The 19,128-nt window shown below is 37.8% G+C and overlaps 1 protein-coding gene across 3 annotated transcripts in view; it reads left to right on the top strand.

Moving 5' to 3' along the window:
* The window catches only part of TENM1 (teneurin transmembrane protein 1), a gene marked incomplete at both ends in the record, with an annotated part of 529,505 nt that overhangs the window by 429,308 nt on the left and 81,069 nt on the right, over positions 1-19,128 (top strand). For all 3 annotated transcript variants that reach the window (XM_084259136.1, XM_084259137.1, XM_084259135.1), the window contains one exon: positions 4,656-4,888. In XM_084259136.1, coding sequence (XP_084115262.1) covers positions 4,656-4,888 — 233 coding nt within the window. The remainder of the gene's footprint in view (positions 1-4,655; positions 4,889-19,128) is intronic.

The raw sequence follows: 19,128 nt of genomic DNA, 5'->3' as shown, positions 1-19,128 counted from the left end.
AGTGTATTAAGAGACAGTGACCACAATGACCTTCTTGAATAAGATTTTTCCTTTTTCCTTTTATGTGACCTTAAGGTTTCTAGTTCTTACCACCAAAAAGAAAGAATAGAAAAACTTTAAACTGACCATTTACTGAGAATGGCCCATGGCTCTGAAATTAATCATAAGGAGTATTTCTATTCAATTTGTTTGTGCATTACACTTGTCAAAAATGTTCTAAATTACCTGAAAATGCAAAGGAGAAAACTGAATTTGTTCACTTCCGAATGCCAATTGTCATCAAAATGGCACTGATGGGGTTTTTAATTTGGATTTCGTTTGGGAGATGCCACTTCCTAAATGCCAGCGCACAAGATCAGCCTTGCTACTTTGGCATAACTGATTCCTTAAGCAAATTAAGTTGGTTGTCAAATTGCTTACTGGTAAAGTGTTGCATGGTAATAATTATAAGCATTAATTGCCCATTTAACAATCTATGTGATTTTAACTAGCACGGATGAAGTGATCTTTGCTAAGTTGAAGGGCATTGCTCGAATATAAAACTAGCCTGAAGGTGACAATAAGTCTAACGCGGAAGTTATAAAAAAATCTTCATGTATCTCAAATTGCAGTATACATTTAGACACATGAGATTAAAGCAAATTGGAATGTAGACCCGTGGTTTTTCTTTCTCAGATATGGCATATTTTCAGAAAGTAGGGAGAAAAAAACATCTCAAAAGAACTGAAGTGCACTTGGGAAATGGCATGAAATGGTAAGAAATTACATATCAATATAGGAGACCTGCCTGACTGTTGGCTGTCAAGAAAATAACATTAATCAGATTTGAATTTGGTGTGTTGGGCTATTCCATTCTCTAAAGGCCAGTGCACAAAGTTTGCGAACAGCCTAGCTGAGGAAAATAGGATGTGCTACTCAGAAAGAGGCAGGAACACTGATTTTTTTTTTAACCCCTTCAAAACAAGAGTATTCTGAAGGTATTTTGCACACACAGTCACATGTGATCTAATCAAATCTTAGTCCAGGCACAGGCTTGTTAGTGACCCTGGGCAAGCCCCCTATGTGTCTGGGTCTCCCTAGCTGAGATTCGAGAAGAATGATAATTCTAACTTCCCTCACAGGCACATTGGGGATATTCAATAATAAATGAATGTAATGCATTCCAAAGTGCTTTTGTGTGAATAACATTTCTCTTAGAAAAATAGCCTATGGACTTTTCCTAAACAAAACATGATTAATCTGGCTCAGTTGAAACTTCCATAAACTGGCTACTAAAGTATTGAAGGTTGTTACAGGGAAAGGTTGTGATCCCTTCTTTATTCTAGAAAAGTCTAAAGACAAGTGGAGAAATTTTATTCTGAAGACAAAAATTCAACTAAATATGTAAAAACTCATACTCAACCCCCTGTTTAAGCAGTCTTTGCTACAGAGATGCCTTGTCTGATATGACTGCCAAATCAATTCTGGAGTTTGTTGGGGCCCTTACAGTTTATTTACAGCAGCTGTCATGGTGGTTCCAGGGTTGAAGATGTCCCTGGAATCTACCGGATTCTCTTTATTTGATGAAGGTAAGTAGAAAAAAATCAAGTATTCCAGTTGGATCTGATTTTTTTCCAGTTAAAACTATAAACTGGGTCTCAAATCAGTATTTACCACCCTTGCTGCCATAACATACATAAATAAGCTTAGAGGACAAATACAATTACAGATGCAATCAGGAACATGCCAGTCCTTAAGGGTAACGTAATTATTCTGATGACCCTCTCCCCTCCATTTTGTTTGGCCACTTCATGTCCTAAAATTAGTTTTAGTTTAGCACTCACTGAACATGAACACTGTCAGACACTCTACTGGCACTTAGGATAAAGAGATAAATGTTGTTCCAAAGAGCTCACAGTGTAGCTGGGGAGAAAGAGTCTTTAAAAAAAAATAGTGCTTATGTCCAACACCTTGATCTTGGTTTCTAGTACCATTCTCCAATAAAAGGAACCAGACATCCTTGGAAAAATAACTCATTCTAGTACTCTGGCAGGGATTATACAAATGAGCATCTTGTAGGTCCAGAAAGTAAGGAAGTGCTAAAACACACACACAACACACACATATATTAATGGAGGCATGTAAATGGGCACACAAGGTAATAACAGAAAGAGCTACCAATGGCTAAAGCTGGAACAATTTGAGCAACAAAATAAATAAGGTAACATTGGATTTTAATGCAAAATATAAAATAAATATCCATGAACCCATACTGATATAACTAAAGGGTTGAATTCATAAATAAATGGAGATAAAGCTCTCATATAGAAGAATTCCAAATAATTTGTGTATTTATACTCAAAGAAGTAGAGTATAACTCCCTATTTCTTATGAGTTGCCTAAAAATATTCCCTTTCTGCCTGCTTGTGTCTTCTTCTACCTTTTCTTCTAATAAACCTAACCTTTTTAAATTGTAAAAAAAAGAAAAAAATTTCCAGAACTGTTAACTATAATAGAGCAATCTGTTGATCACTACCTCTGCCAGGTGATCAAGGACCACATCAACTAAGCCATGTTGATTTTATGTACCCTAGATTAGATTTGATGAGAATGGCACGTCACCCTTATGGTCTCCTTCCCCAAAACCTATAACCACTGTCTGGCTCTGAGGAGAAAGTGAGACACATTCCAGTAGACCAGTCCTTGGCCAACACTCTTTAAAACTGTTCATCAACAGCCAGAAAAGTCTGAGAAACTATCACAACAAGAAGGTGCCTCAGAAGACATGAGAACTAAATCTAATTTGCTATCATAGGTAGAATCCAGGAATGGATAAAAGGGCTGAATTAGTATGGACTTTAATAATTAAAAGAATAAATTCTAATACAGGGTGATAGATAATGCTCCTCTCTGCTCAATTTTCTCCCTCTATACTGATCTGATTCCCACACCCCAAGAAGACAAGAGCTATATCTTGTGCGTCAGTCAGTCTCCTGAGCATCACACAGTTCTTGGGCACATTATACTTACTAAGTACTTTGGAATGAGGTAGTGAACAAATATGATACAGAAATGATACCAATGAAGAATTCAGGTGAGAGATGATGGGGAATCAGTCTAAAGACAGTAGAGGTAAAGAAAAGTGGGCAGGTTGGAGAAGACAATGGAAGGTAGGATTTTTTTTTAATGATATTTTTTACTGGATGTGGACAATGATGGAAATAGTCAAAGAATCCCTTCTGGTTTCTAGCTTAGACAAGTGGGTGTGGTGCAGAGTGCTGCTGGAGAGTGAGCACTTTAGAGAGAAACAGGACTTGGTTGCTCTCCTCCAGGATCCCATGGTTTATTGGGGGATACAAATAAAAAATTTATGTGACATAAGCAGAGTAGTGATGATGCTTATGCTCCCTGTTCTGCAACCTGCTCTGGCTCTGGTGAATTCTCTCACCCTCCCGCGCTTCTGACTGTACTCAGTGCTTGTATAAATAAATAAATAAATCTTAAAAAAAAGAATTTATTAAGTGTAGAAAGGCTTGTGTACCTCACCAAGGAATGTTAAAAAAAAACATTTAAAGACGGAATCTATGTGATTAGGATAACCCTGGCAGCAGTGTGCAAAAATCACAGAAAATAATCCAAGGCAGGGATGATGAAAGCTAGAATTAATGTCATGTCGGGAGGGCTAGAGGAGCTTGGTTCTGAAATCTAGTTTACAGCTCACTTGTGGGTAGAGAGAAAAGGTGGGAGTAGGGGTTAGACTTCCAGGTTCAGGACTTGAATGATGTCAAAAGTACACAAACCTCAGGTTCAGCAGAAGATCCCCCAAACAAAGTTACTGCAGCCATCAAACAATTGAAATTAGAAAGAAGCTAAATCAATGAATGAACTCAGCCATGTATGCAGATAAAAAAACACAAGAGAGCCCATGTGAATATACAATTGAAGAGTTTCAGGAATATCAAAATCCAATCAAGGTAATTTTAGTGTCACCTTTAGGAGAAAGAGCTGATTGTGATTTAAACCAAAAAAGGTCAAATATAATCAGTTCTATTATGTCCTGAAAGGGAGAAAAATGGACTTGGGAAGCGTGGGGTCAGCTATGAAGAGAAGCTTGGTAGGGGGTGGGGCAAAGTTGGGCAGTACATGTCCAGCACAGCCCCCCTGAGCAGCACTGCTCCATCTGAGCGTGTGTCTCTCAGTTTATGGCAGGAGCCTGGGAGGAAGTTTGTGTCCCCAAGTGAGGCAGGAAGTCCAGAAGAGAAGTTGGTTTATAGGGGCTTGGGGGGAGGCAGGAAAAGAGAATAAATGCCATTTGGGGCTTGTCATGTTGGAGGTGACTGGACATCCAGGCAGTTATCTAAAGGTAACCGAAGAACCAGGTATGAAGGTATGCATGAGAAAAACAATGTGGGATTTTCTCTCTTTTTACCCCCAAATGGATGGTGTTGAAATGTCAGCATCATCACAGATTAGCAGTACACATTCAATCTTTTTTTTTATACCCAAACCCCATTACTAGAAAAACAAACTAGTATTCATTTCCTTGCTACACAAAAAGGAAGATACATACATTCTTTCATGTCTTAAGGTATTTTTCCATTTGTGATAAAAGGCAGACCCCAGGGGGCGCATACCAAATAAGTGGCTTTGAATAACTTTACTTTTCTCTTCCTTAGCACAAGTCCTGCTCACAAATACTATCTGGCTATGGACCCTGTGTCTGAATCACTGTATCTGTCAGACACCAATACCCGGAAAGTCTACAAGTTGAAATCTCTTGTGGAAACAAAAGATCTGTCCAAGAATTTTGAAGTGGTAGCAGGAACAGGTGACCAGTGCCTTCCTTTTGACCAGAGTCACTGTGGAGATGGCGGGAGAGCATCAGAAGCTTCGCTGAACAGCCCTCGAGGTAAAGAAAAAAATCCTGTAGCCATCTAAAGATTTTTTTGACTTCACAAAATCCTGAGGCTATTGCCACACTGTAGTCGGTCCATCTCAATATTCTGTCTCTGACATTGTCTCTGCAGATCCCAGAACACAGGCACATCCAGAACTAACTTTTAGTCAGTATGCATTACTGTTAACATTTATGGTTACAACTGTTAAAATTATATCAGTTATAGTCACAACTGTAAAAATAATATCAAAAGGCTTCTTTTCTGGTTGATAAGTAATAATTGCCCAGAGACCTCTAAGTGCCTTCCTGACACCCCCGTCTGTCCCAGAAACTCCTTACAGTCCAACAACTAAGGGGTTAACTGCTGGCCCAGCCCAGAATCTCAAGGCCACAGGCTCTTTGGCTTGCAGTGATTGGAAGCATGTCTGTGCCCACTTTCTACCCTTGTCAAATGTCTCGGACTCTAGACATGCCTGGCTTTTGCTTAACAATCAACCTTTAATGAACCGTCCTTCCATGAATGTATGTAAATCATTCTTGAAGCTATTTATATTTTCAATCCATATGACCCATAGGATAACAAAATCCTTTTTTTTTTCTTTCTGTGGGGCTCAACTTTACTTTTATTTGTCCTAAGTGTACTTCTTCATCTTCAAGGGCTAACCTTCAATTATGTTGTCTGGAGTTTAGTGAATTCTATCTCTTTCTCTCAGTCAGCTTCATGATATTATAGATTTGGATCATATACTCATCTTAGACCAATAAGCTGAAAGATTATCAACTTTTAAGTCTATCATTATGTATCATTCACTTTATCTCCTTAATTATTTAGTCATTTCCTGTTTCTTCTCCAAGACGTTTTTGTGTATGCGTGTGTGTGCATGCTTTTACTTTACTAGGTTTTATGAAATAGTTGTTTCAGTAGCTTTTAAGAAGCAATGTAGTTTTTTAAGTATTACCCAAATAGTACAAACTATTTGCAGAAAAAGGAGAACACAAAGAAATATTTTTAGGCACCCATAATCCTACCACATATAGAAAACTACTGTTAATATTTTAATGTATATGCTTCTAGACATTTTTCTATGTATATCATGTATTTTATTCTCTAAAAATGGAATCATAATATAGAATAGCATTCTATCTGCTTTTCACACTTAATGTATTAGGAACATCTTTCTATGCCAAAAAATATGGTGAGGTCAATGTGTTTAATTTGTTAGATGGTCACTTATTATTTCAAATATTAACAGGTTACTCTTTAGCCATTTGACATTTGCCATATGGAGATTAAATTCCAACTACAATCAGAGTTTAAAGCCATCCCTTTCTTCAAGGCATATTCAAGGCCATAGTCTTTCATAGAGCCCCCCTGGCTAACCCCAGCCTATTAATTCTGAATTTTGTTAAGTGTCTACACTACCCTATAAGCACTTGATTATATTTTGCCTCCTATTACTTTGCAAGTCTTTCATTTATTACCAAGGTAAGCTGCTTGGCAAGAGAAACTACCTGTAATACATCTTTTGAATCTTCCTCACTCTGTGCCAGCAACATCTAGTACAGCTCAGAATCCATTACACATACTTATTGTGTAATTGATCACTTAGGTAACTCTTACCTTTGCCAGGTATTCTAAAAAGAATTTTAACAGGGATGACCTTTTTTGCCTAAAGGAACTACCCCCCCACCCACTCAAGTATCATGGTGAAATGTTTTGAAATGTTTCTTTTTTCTCTTATGCTAGCTCTCATTCCTTGCACATAGTAGGTGCACAATAAATATTTTATGAGTGAATATATAACGCAGGTGCAACCTATAACAGCTCATTTCAAGGAAATACATCAGACTGGGTCCCACCTTTTACATTACTTTAACTCTTGCAGGTATTATTAGGATTTGTGCATGAGAAATAGGAATGAATCAAGCTTGTATTGTGCCTAAAATTGACATACTCCTGAATTGCTGCTAGTATGAAAACCACTCATCTCACCTTTGGCGTTCAACCTACCTCATAGACGATGAATATCTCAGCTTTTCCAAATAATGTAACTAATTGGTTCACTGCAGCTTTGGGAGGGGGGAGCTGTGCTTGGAAAGCAGCAATAATAGAGTCCTGATGAACAGGATTCACATGAACTCTTGAAGTATAAGTAGTGATATTGCCAAAATTTATGTATGTATAAAAGTTAATATTAAAGTAAGTTTTTCTTCTCGTCATAGCTAGTAACGCATTTTCCTTCGACTTGATTTACTCATCTTTTTCTTTAAGAGTGGCCTTTACAATAATTCAGTACACTTCATTCATCCCAAAGTGGTCCAGGGCCCTATAATCATCTGGTCCAGGCTTCTGACAACTGAATATCTAATCCATCCAAGACAGCTTTCACTTAAGATACTAAAACTAATGTTGGCAACTTCTACTCAGATCCAATGAGTGAAAGAGGATGTCCAAAGGAGAAGGAAGCGTGTCCACACTAAGAACCCCCAACACCTCCTTCAGCCATGTTAATAGTGTTTGAAGACCCTCTTAGGGAACCTTAAACTCACTCAGATGACAGAACCTGTGTCCAGACATAAGTTGATCTAAGAATACTGGTCAGAACACTTCAGTTCCAAACTAGAGCACCTATCTCCATGCTGAATATAGATAGCACTCACCCATAGCAGTGGATCAGAAGTGAGACTCTCATTATATGGAGTGCTGCAGGGCAATTTCATAGACTTCCTGAAAAAGGAAAAAACATCCAAGAAGTCATTAAAGCATAGTGTGCAAATTGAGAGGAGAGTATTGCTAATTGCTAATTATGTCTTTGAGGTTCTCCTGCAGGTTCTTTATCTCTCAAAAAAGCCCAATTTGTTTGTTTTTTGCTTTACAACTGTCATGCACATCAGCTCCTTCTTCCTCCTGCCTTACAAGACCACAACTGTTTAATGGATTTCTTTAAGGAGAGATTTGATTTTTCTCTCCACCTAGAAGCTAATAAAGAAAAGCTGTAGATCAGTAGAAAATGGAAATGTACATCTAGGGAGTACCATTTCTAGGTTAGGAAAGAGAGCTTGCTCTAAGACTTTAACAAGCAACATATTGCAATTATAGGCAGGCTCTCCAACATGTCCTTAATTATGCAAGGTAAGTCAAATAAATGTTAATCTGCAAGACAGCTAATTTATTTTCTGAATCTACTCTAAAAATAGGATGAAATAAAATTTGCTTTTGAGATCATTTGTCCTTAAGTCAGAATAAATTATCAAAAGGGATTAAAAACCAGTCAGCAAAAGGTAAAAGGTCAGAAGCCATGGGATTTTTTTTTTTTTAAAAAAACGGCAGCAAATTGTGATGAAAATCATGTTAAAGAATCTAGACTTTCTTGTTCAGTCCTTGTAACACAAGTGTTTCTCTGAATGACCCTGTGTAGGTCACTATACCTCACTGTGACTTCATTTCTCTGAACAATAAAATAGACTCAATGATACCACCAACTAGCTTTGTTACATTGTGCTGGTCATTCAAACACTGGGTCCTAAGATTCCTGTTGTAAACTGAAGGACTCAGGATGATCTCCCTCCCAACTCTGTCTGAAAATAGCCACAACTAGAACTTACTGAGTGCCTGCTGTGCACCAGGCACTGTGCTACATGTTATACACAGTATCTCTAACCTTCACAGTAATGCACAAGATAAATAATATTATGCCCATTGAACAGATGAAGAAACAGACTCACGTAGTTCAAAATTTATCCAGGGCCATGCAGCTTACAGAAAACACTGGGATTCTACCTGACTCCAAAGCCCAATGGTGAAAAAGAGAGATCTGTGATGCCTCCACTCTTCCACACTATCTACTTTTTAACTGAAATCCATGATCTCTGTTGGCTTCTCCGGAGGGTAGAATATATTGGAAAATTCTTTTCAATCTAATGATATGTTTTCAATAAGAATGAAATATATTTGTTGGCAAGATAAATGACTTTATTCTAGTTTCCCTTTTCTGTTAAAACTCGTTTTATCTGATTTTTCTGACTTAGTAGTGTACCCATAGTACACTACTTAACATTTGCATAGTCTCTGAATGTACATATTCATATAAATCTCCAGGAAACCTTGTCACATTTTGTTGGAAGATTCTGCAATTAGGAACTTCCCCAATTTTTTATTAAGGAATGGAGACAGGAATCCTAAACTTATTCAATTGCTGACCTATACCTGCTAACTACAAGGTTTGTTTACAGAAAAAAAATACGTGTGTGCCTGAATGGAAGTTCACAAAAGACAGCCCCTGGGTATATCTCCTGGGGAAATGTCTTTATCTGATTTAGTTTTGCACTCTTTGATTTGCATCCCAATCAAAAGAAACATTTGCCATTTTTGTTATCAATGCTTCAGTGTAATGGAAGAAGGAAAAAAGTTGAGCAAAGGGGTTGCTGGGGTGCTAATCCCTAGCATTGTATATGAGTATGAATTGACTTTGAAAGACGCTTTTAAAACATTCATGGATGATGTAGTTGAAACTTAGGTTCCATTTATTATTTTTACTGCAACTTTCTTTAATTCTACAGAGAACTCAAACTAATGAGTCATGTAATAGATGACCAAGTACTTAAGCAGAATGTGAACTGGTACTAGGTGGGGATATAAAATAAAATTTGTGACACACTGAATACATTTATTTTTTTAAGTAGATACAGAGGGTGAAGGAGTGACTGGACACGATGAAATTAATCAATGACTTAATTTGGTTCTCTTAGACCTCAGCAAGGATTAGATCTCTACTTTCATGTGCATCTTTAAACAAACTGACCTTAGAACTCAGCAGGACTTAGGTAATAGGCAGATGAATGCAAACAGCTGCAGAGCCATTCCCTAGGAGGAAAATGATCCTTAAATCTTGACAGCTTCCAAAAGTATTTTTAGGGTATTCATAACACTAATCATGTAGGAGTCACTTTAACTTTATTGTCAATTAAGAAAGCTGAATATGATAAAGTCTAGACAAAAAACCATTTGTTTTTGTCCCTCCCCAAGATCTATCTCAGATGCATCCTGAAGCTCTACTGATTCCCTTGGCATCTATCTGCTCTTCACAGAGGCTACATTTGGGGTTAATGGAGAGATACTGAAACTCTAATCAGTGACATCTTGTGAATGTCATTGTTGTCTATGAGAGAAAGGGTATAGTTCACAGTTATGAGAATGTACTTTTGGTTCTTCTATACAATGAAAGGAGTAAAGTTTTCCCCAGATGCCTTTAGTATGTGATTCGTTATGGTAACATAGCCATTAGGACTAACACTAAGGCCAGCCTTCAACAGAATTACAGGCAAGCCACAGAATGAATAAAACAAATGGTATATTTAAGAAACTACAAAGAAATCAGTATTGATGAAGTAAAATTATTTGAGGTTAGTAAGAAAGTCACAAACAGGAAATTTGGATTTTATCTTACAGGCAAAGGATTTAAAAGCAGGAGGGTGACATGATTATCCAATGCATGCATCTTTGATAGATTATTTTGGTGATAGGATAGTAAATGCACTGGAGTGAGGCTGAGGTAAATAAATCATAAGGAGTACTAATATTTATAAAGGAGGCACTGGAAGGGGATTTAATGAAAGAGACAGAGAAGAAACCTGAAAAAAAAAGGGGGGGGAGTGAACAAGGAGAGCTTGTATCCAGGAAGCCAGGGCAATAATTTGTCTCAAGAAGTTGTGGAAAACAGTATCAAATGTCACAACTTTTTAGCTATTGGATCAGGCAAAGAGGAATTTATCAGTGACCTTGTCTCTGGTGGTTTGAATGGTGATAGATGTGGAAGCCAAATTTCCACATTGGTCATTGGATGAACTAATGAGATATGAGAAAGTAAATACCACTAGTGAACATCACTCCTCTGAGAAGTTTGAATGTGAGAGATAGAGTGACAAATAGAGGACAAGGTGCTCAGGGGAGGCTTTTTCTATGGAAAAACATGACAATGGTTATAAGTAAATGGAATGACACAAAATATTTAATAAACGATTTCTGGGAGAGGTGGGGGGGTAGGTTTTAAATGGGAAGGAAAGACTGAAGAAACTATGCTAAGACAGTGTATAGATGTAGGGATGAGGATAAGTTTGTAGATAGAAAGAACTAGAAAGTTTGTGGTATTCCATTCTGCTAGCCCGCTTCTGAGAGAAGTGGATCTATTTTGCTAACAATGGGGAAGTAAGGTTAGGCCTAGAGATACAAGGGAAAGACTGGGAAGAGTCACCTAGTGAAGTAGTCTTTCTGGGTGAGATCAACATTCTACCACCCATGATCAAATTCCCAGTTCAGTTTCAAAGCATTTCTCATGATAACTTTCCACCCACATCCTTGTCTTAGAATCAGAAGCATCTTGAGAAAAATATTTTTGATGGCACCTTAAAATTCAGAGAAAATATTTGTTCTTCACAGCACAGTGATGCTATACTATTTCCACTTTGGGAGATTTCTTTCCTAAACTATATTATTGGTCTTTCAGGGGACTTAATGCCTGTTATGCAACCAGAATGAGAGCTTAACTTGTTATTCATGTTTGGTCTAATATACCTGCTTATGATGGTCAATAGACTTTGACCTTATATTATGTCAGCAACTGGAGCTTAAGAACCTTTCTGCCTAACCATAAGCTGGGAGAAGTCAAACAAAAGGGAAGCCACTTAGATCTATCTAGCCTTGACTAATTGTCCCAGGTAATATCCATGCTTAACACAGGGAAATGTCTACTAAGATTATTCAAGTTTTATATAAACCCCAGATGCATTGTTAAATATCTTTTACCTCCACATTTTTTTAGTTTTCATGTCTGTATGCAATTCTAACAAATACAGAGGTAATATTTCAGGGATCAAATACAATGATATATAAATTCTCACATGGCGGACACTAGTAACAGTGCCTACACAACAGAGTGTAATGCATGCCGACCATGTGGTGTAGTCCCATTAAATACCTGATCAAAGACATTTTGATCAGGCTTGCTGTTTTGTTTGCTAATAATAATGCTGCTTGTAATAGTGACCTGAATACGGTATAACTTACTTTGACTGGAGGCAAGTTTCATGCCCTTGTAAGTCAATCTGAGAATTGAAAATTTCTATATAGGAATGGTACCGCCAAGGAAACAAGAGTCAAGGTACAGTAGGTTCAGGTATTTTTTTATTGCCCTATTGTTAGACATTTCAGTTGTCTCCAACCTTTTTTTAATTTATTGTTACTGAAGTACCATTGTTTTACATCCTTGCCAGTGCTTTGACAGTAAAGGATCTCCCCCCTCATGTGAAGTCACCATAGCACTCCCACCACGGAAGCACCCATAGTCCTCCACTAAAGTCCATCGTGTCTCCCTCCACCACCAAGCCTCCTGTTTTCACTCCTCTCCCTCCCCTCACCCATGGATGCCTCAGATTTATGGTCAGCTTTCAAGGTTTGTTGTTTTTTTTTTTTTTAGAGGCATGTTTTATTTATTTTGTTTTGTTTGTTTATACAAGTACTGGGTACAGTCAGAAACGTGGGAGGGTGAGAGAATTCACCAGAGCCAGAGCGGGGAGCAGAGCAGGCAGAAGGACCGAAGTACACTGCTGAGGGGAGCAGCGGGCGGCAGGAGAGGTCTGCGCGCCACGTGGGACCCTCCTCCGGTGGCCGGGGAGCAGCCGGGGATCGAACCGGCGCCGCAGAGGCCGCGCAGCTTCGCAACCCAGTGCTCAACCGCTGCGCCACTGGGGAGGCCCCTCAAGGTTTGTTTTTAAGGTTTGACTTTGAATGACCCTTTGGTTTCTCTTTATTCCACATGTAAGTGACACCATCTGGTATTTGTCTTTCTCCTTCAGACTTATTTCTCTTAGTATATGCTCCATAAATGTTGCTGCAAATGTCATGAGCTTATCTTTTTGATTACTGAGTAGTATTCCATTGTGTATATATACCACATCTTCTTGATCTGCTCATCTGTTTTGGGGCACTCAGGTAGTTTCCATGTCTTGGCTATTGTAAATAGTGCGGCTAGAAACATAGAAGTACAGGTTTCCTTTTGATTTAGTGATTTTGTATTTTGGGGGTAGATATCAAGGAGTGGGATTGCAGTAGATCCATTGCTAGTCTTTTGAGAAACCCCCACACTGCTATCCATAGGGGCAAAACCAGTCTACATTCCCACCAACAGTGTAAGAGGGTTCCTTTTTCTCCACCCCCTTGCCTGCACCTGTTGATTTTGGTCTTTTTGATGTGGGCTGTTCTCACAGGTATCAAGTGGTATCTCATTGTGGTTTTGATTTGTGTTTCCCAGATTCAGGTATTGTATATGATTTGATCCTTGACAACCTTGAGATGCACTAATTTTAGTGTTAATTTCTTTGGGGACCCCCTCCCAAGGCCTCCCTAACCAAACTAATTCCCTTAGCAACCTACCGTTTCACCACTAAGTCCATTCCGTAGGAATTTTCTTCAGGTGTGAACTTCTGTGATTAATATAGGATATTGCCTGAGAGAGCAACAAATTAATTCCTCATTAAAACACCTTATGGGAAATTTGAGGGCATGAAGGACAGGATGGAGGTGTTTGGATAGATGGGATCACCTGGGGTGGGGGGGAGCAGGATAGGAGCTAGTCTGAGTAGTATGGGGAGTATAAAGCCAGGTATCTGGCAAAATGGAAGCAAAGTGTGGAGAGATGGAGGAATAACAATGATCTACTTTTCGTCTACACTACTGTCTAGAATGAAACTTGGGCCCTGCATATTGAGACAGACAGTGCGGAATTATGATTCGCCCTCTTTTTATTAAAGATCACTAGCCAAACCAACTTTGCTTCCTTATCACAGCTCTCTGTTAACTTAAGAATCACCTCAGTTGATAAAAAGACAAACCTCCTCCCCACCAAAAGAAAAAGTGACAGAGATCACACACTAACAGACTGCAAATCACTTAAATCATATTTTGAGTGGTGTATTATGGTAACCTATAAATAACTAATTGCGTAAAATTGCTTTAGTAGTTTCTAGATGGCAGCTTTAATTAAAAGCACCAGAGACATTTAGAAGTTTAGAAATGGATGGCATGTAATTTGCCCTTTTACCAACCATAAAATGGTAATTAAGGAATTTGATTCACTTCTTCCTATTAAAAGTTTTATGAGAATAGCAAGTTCCTTCCAAATACAGTTTCTCTTTAGCAGAAGGTAGTACGTTTGCTTTATCAGTCTTCTCCAGCAGGGTAAGATGTTTTAATGTACAAATTCTTTAGAAGTTAATTAGGAAATTCCTTTCAATGTAAAATGTTTGTTTTTAAGGTTCTTAAGCATGAAACTTTATTAGAACTAAACCTTTGATCCTGGCCCCATATTACTCCACATCAATACAAGAAGGTCCAATCATTTCAAGTTTGCCAAATGCATGGAGCTGACTAAAAAATCAAAGAAATAAGGAAGTTATTTTGTGGTGAATCTACCCAGCTTTAATTCTTGAAGGAATCTAAAATGTGCATTGACTTCCAGTGCATTGACTTCCAAGAAAGTCCAGAATACTCACTGCACAACAGAGAAGTCATCAGAAGATGTTTTTAGTTTCATTGCTCTTCTAGCAATACTGGATGAATTAGCAGGTGTAGAGTGTAAAACTCAGACAAAATGCTGTAAACCCAGATGTCTTTAGAAATCCATGATTTTAATATGATGGGCTAAAGCCCAACTGGAAATAGAGCCAGGAAGTCCATTTTTATTGTATAAGTGATCAAGGATTGTATTTTTCCCACTTTAACCCAGAGATTATAGGTGGCACTACACCAGCTGACTCTGAGTCCTTTGCTCCAGTCCTCAGCCTATCTTCCCTACATAGGAATCCACTGTCTCCTCATCCCTCTCCCCTCAACAACATCACATGGACATAGAGTAGTATACTCAAGGGGGGTGGACAGTGGAAGGAATATTTTATCACTGACATTGTTTAGAATTTTGGTGAATGGAGATAGTTAACAGCAGATCTGCTATTCCTTGGTTTTATTATTGTTAATATTTCTTTCATCCTTTTTTTTAAATTATATCATTTTTATTGAGGTAGCATTGATTTACAACACTGATTATGATTTAAGGGTGAAGGTGCATCCCTCCTCAGATGTATTGCCACACCACACCCACCACCAGAGCACCAATAACATTCCTACTGAAAATGCACCCCTCCCACAGTCTGCATCCAGGACAAACTACTTCCATCACCCCCAAACCGTGGTACACCACTGAAGATACAAGGAAAATACTCATAAAACAATAGTCAGTGGAAAGTTCGGGTTTCAAAACTGTCATGTGCTGTTTGCTGCCACGTGTGCAAGGGCCCAGGGGCCTGTGTGAAGACAGTGTGAGAGGTGGTGTAAGTATGAGCAGTGATCATTGCTGCATAAGGCATTTTGAGTGATTTTATTTTCTTTTCATTTTCTGAGATTTTACTACTTTTGTACTTCAACAAAAGACAAAACTTAGTATTTTAAAATACACTCGTTCTCTGTCCATTGGCCAATGTCTGAGGTCTCCAGTGTCTGCTTTCCTAATGACAGCTCTACAGACAGGGTGTCATTGTACTGATGATCGATGGGTTGTTCTTATCTGAGCATATTAGTAGAGACCCGAAGGAAGAAACTTAAGTCCCAGAAGAAAAATAGAATCCTGGCAGGCCAGTAGTAAAATATATTCTAATTGCATTTTTATTATTTTTTTAAGAGAAGTAGGAAGAATCCACATTAAAGTGGTCTATAATCTCACCATTTAGAGAAACCCCACTCATACTGATACATACAACTATGAAAGTAAGATGTCTGTGATTTGACAGTTTGAACTACATAGAAAAGTTCACCCCAAAAACACACACCACAGTTCCTCTCTTTAAAGGTAACCAGTGTTATGGTGATGGTTCATGGGTGACTTGGTGATGGGGACTTTATGGAGGAGAAAACAAACTTTACAGAAATGAACAATGATATGAAATATAGCGAGAGAAATAAATAGGAAAAAAAAGCAAGACTATATTCTCCACCCGGTTAATGGTGGTAAATAAATAAATAACTATAACCAGTGTTAACACTATTTTTGTGATTCCTCTGGGACTTTTATGTATCTTTTCCATTACAGAGTGAAGATTAGCCTTCACTCTGCTTATTTCATTTAATGAGATATCTTGAAGATCTTTCCACTTAGTTTTTAAGAGTCGTATAATATTACAACATATGGACATGGAATAACTTATTTAGATATTTGCTTCTTCCTGGGCATTTTTTTCCTTTTAATCTATCACTACAGTGCTGCATTGACAACCTTGTTCATGCATTTAAGGGTGCTTTTGTGAATATATACATAGGGTTAAATTTTATCAGTAGTAAACATTACTAATTGTCCTTCCCAAAAATTGAACACTTACACTCATCGATAGCATAGAAGAGTGTCTGTTTTGCTGTACCTTCATCAGCTCTGAGTATCATCAAACTTTGTGTGCTTATCTATCAGTGGAAAATAGTATCTTATAGCTTGTAGTTTTAATTTGAGTTTCTTTAATTATAAATGAAGTTGTGTCATTTCATGTGTGTTGTGACCATTTGTATTTCTTTTTCAGTAAAGTCACTTTCATAGCCTCTGCCAGTTTCTTGTCTGAGCTGTTGATCTTTCTGTCTTGTAAATTAAGAAAGGATGCCTTTGTCTGATATGTGTTGCAAATATTTTCCAGGTTTGTTATTTCTTTTAAGCACATAGAACTTTTCTAACTTAATATGGCCAGAGTTAACAATATATTTCTTGAGGTCCCTAAAGTTTGCATCTTTCAAGAAAAGCCGTCCTGTAATAAAGGTATTTTTAAGGCAAATGGGCAGGCCTTTCAGTAACCCTTAAATCATAGTATGTGCCTTGCTCATTTTGCCTGCATGAAATTTGGAACATTTAAGAAGGTCTATGTAGGAGATGGATGGCAGTGATGGTTGCACAAATTCTAGAAAATTTGGGGCAGTTCCAGAGACTTTGGAGTCAGGCAGATTAAACTGAGTTCAATGTAAAAAATTAATTTGATTAATTATGATGGTGGTGATGGTTGCATAGCAATGTGAATATGCTTATGCCACTAAATTGGACCATCAAAATGGTTAAAATGGTAACAACTTTTATGTTGTATATATTTTGTGACAATAAAAAAGTTCAAGTTTATCACTAATGTCTCATCTGTTAATTAGAGATAGTGCACCTGCCTTCCTTATAGGTTGATAGAGGATGAAATAGCACACTATGGGTGAAGCCAATATTTGACACAAACTGAGTACTGAATAAAATATGATGGTGAGAATTAGAGTAAGTTAATAATTTTTAAAACTAATAGTTATTATTTTTTCTAATAGTTATTATTAACTAGACTTTTCAAAATTAGCAATAAAAATTTTGTTTTCAAAATTGTTTGCTGTATTCCAGTTCTCTTATCAGACCTCATTTAATTCTGTTTGCTTAAAAATACATTGTCTAATTGAAATGGAAGTGCCCAGGGTTAATAACATAACTGAAGTCACAGTGCCAGGGAGTGGCAGAGATGGGATTAAAGCCCAAAGCCATCTTCCTTCCAAGTCTTGGGTCTAGGCTGGAACTGCCTAAAAAAAAAAAAAATACATTGTCTACCTAGAGGGAGGAAGTTACAACCATGTATTTAAAAAATTTGGAGAGTGGTTCTGGTAGGAATGTTGCTGATAAAAAAATGTATGGAGTCACAAGTACACTGTGTGTAAGGAGGCATGTACTGGGATGTCATTACAGTATAAAAGATGGAAACAACCTGATAATGCATCAATAGGACTTTGTCAAATGATTGAATATTATACAACAGTAAAAATGAATGAGATCTACATGTAAAAAAACATTAATAGTTGCAAAGGATAATGTTACATGAATAAAAGAAAATGGCAAAAAAATACATATGCTGTGGTATCAATAGCATATTTTTTATTGTAGTGAAATATACAAATATAAAATTTACCATTTTAACCACTGGTAAGTATACAATTCAGAGGCATTAAGTACAGTCAAATTGTTCTGCCAGATCACCACCATCCATCTCCTACAGAAATTTTTGAAGCCAAAAATAGCAATATATTATTTGTGCGTATGTACATATGTAGCAAAGGTATAAAAACATGCTTGGGAATGATATACAGTAACTGAAGGATAGTGATTTTGTCTGGGGAGGGAAGGGATAGACATGGGCCTTTGACTACATCCATAACATCTTCCTTTTTAAAACAAGTCATATGTGAAGCTAATGTTAATATCTTAAATTTGGGTGGTCGATGCATGGCAATGTATAGTATTATTTTCTGAGTTGTTTTACCATTTGAACTCTTTCATCATAAAAAAAATTAAGTCAAAAGACTTTCGAAAACAACTTGCAAATATATGTCTGACAATTCCTTCTTAAAAAGTGGTTTGTTTTATTGGTTTTTTTAAAGATTTGTTTATTTATTTATTTATACAAGCACTGGGTACAGTCAGAAACGCAGGAGGGTGAGAGAATTCACCAGAGCCAGAGCGGGGAGCAGAGCAGGCAGAAGGATCGAAGTACTCTGCTGAGGGGAGCAGCGGGCGGCAGGAGAGGTCTGCGCGCCATGTGGGACCTTCCTCCAGTGGCTGGGGAGCAGCTGGGGATCGAACCGGCACTGCAGAGGCTGCAGGCAGCTTCGCAACCCAGCGCTCAACCGCTGCGCCACCGGGGAGGCCCTATTTTATTTTCTTTTAAATAAAGTTTTCACTCATAGTGATGATATTCGAAATATTTAATGACCTTTTAGGCCCAGGCACCAAGATATCAGAGCACACACCCGCTTCAGCCCTCGTAGGTTCTTTAAGGTCCCCTGCAGTGGCCAGCATTAATTCATTGTTTTCTGAGCTGATCAGATATAGGCCTCTGCCATTAGCTGCAGGTTTCACCAATTGCTCTAGTTTGTCCCCAAATGTGGAGTTCCCTAATGGCTGACAGCGAACTTCTTCATTATTAAAGAGCCAATATAATGAGTCAGCTATATCATTGACCAAAGAAAGTCCCTGTTTCCTTGAGAGTGAGTCCTGGCCCATTTACAATTTCTCCCTGAGGAATCAAAGGCTTAATAACTCAAATGTGAGGTTATCTTCAAGCCCCAAATATCAAAGCCTAGTCAGGAAGCCCCAGTGTTATTTGCTCTATTTTTCTTCCAGTTTCATTTACTAGCTATTCCATTTGGTTTTTCA

Source organism: Talpa europaea, assembly GCF_964194135.1.
Source record: "Talpa europaea genome assembly, chromosome: X".
In the NCBI taxonomy this organism is placed as follows: domain Eukaryota; kingdom Metazoa; phylum Chordata; class Mammalia; order Eulipotyphla; family Talpidae; genus Talpa; species Talpa europaea.
This window is presented reverse-complemented; position numbering and strand designations above follow the sequence as displayed.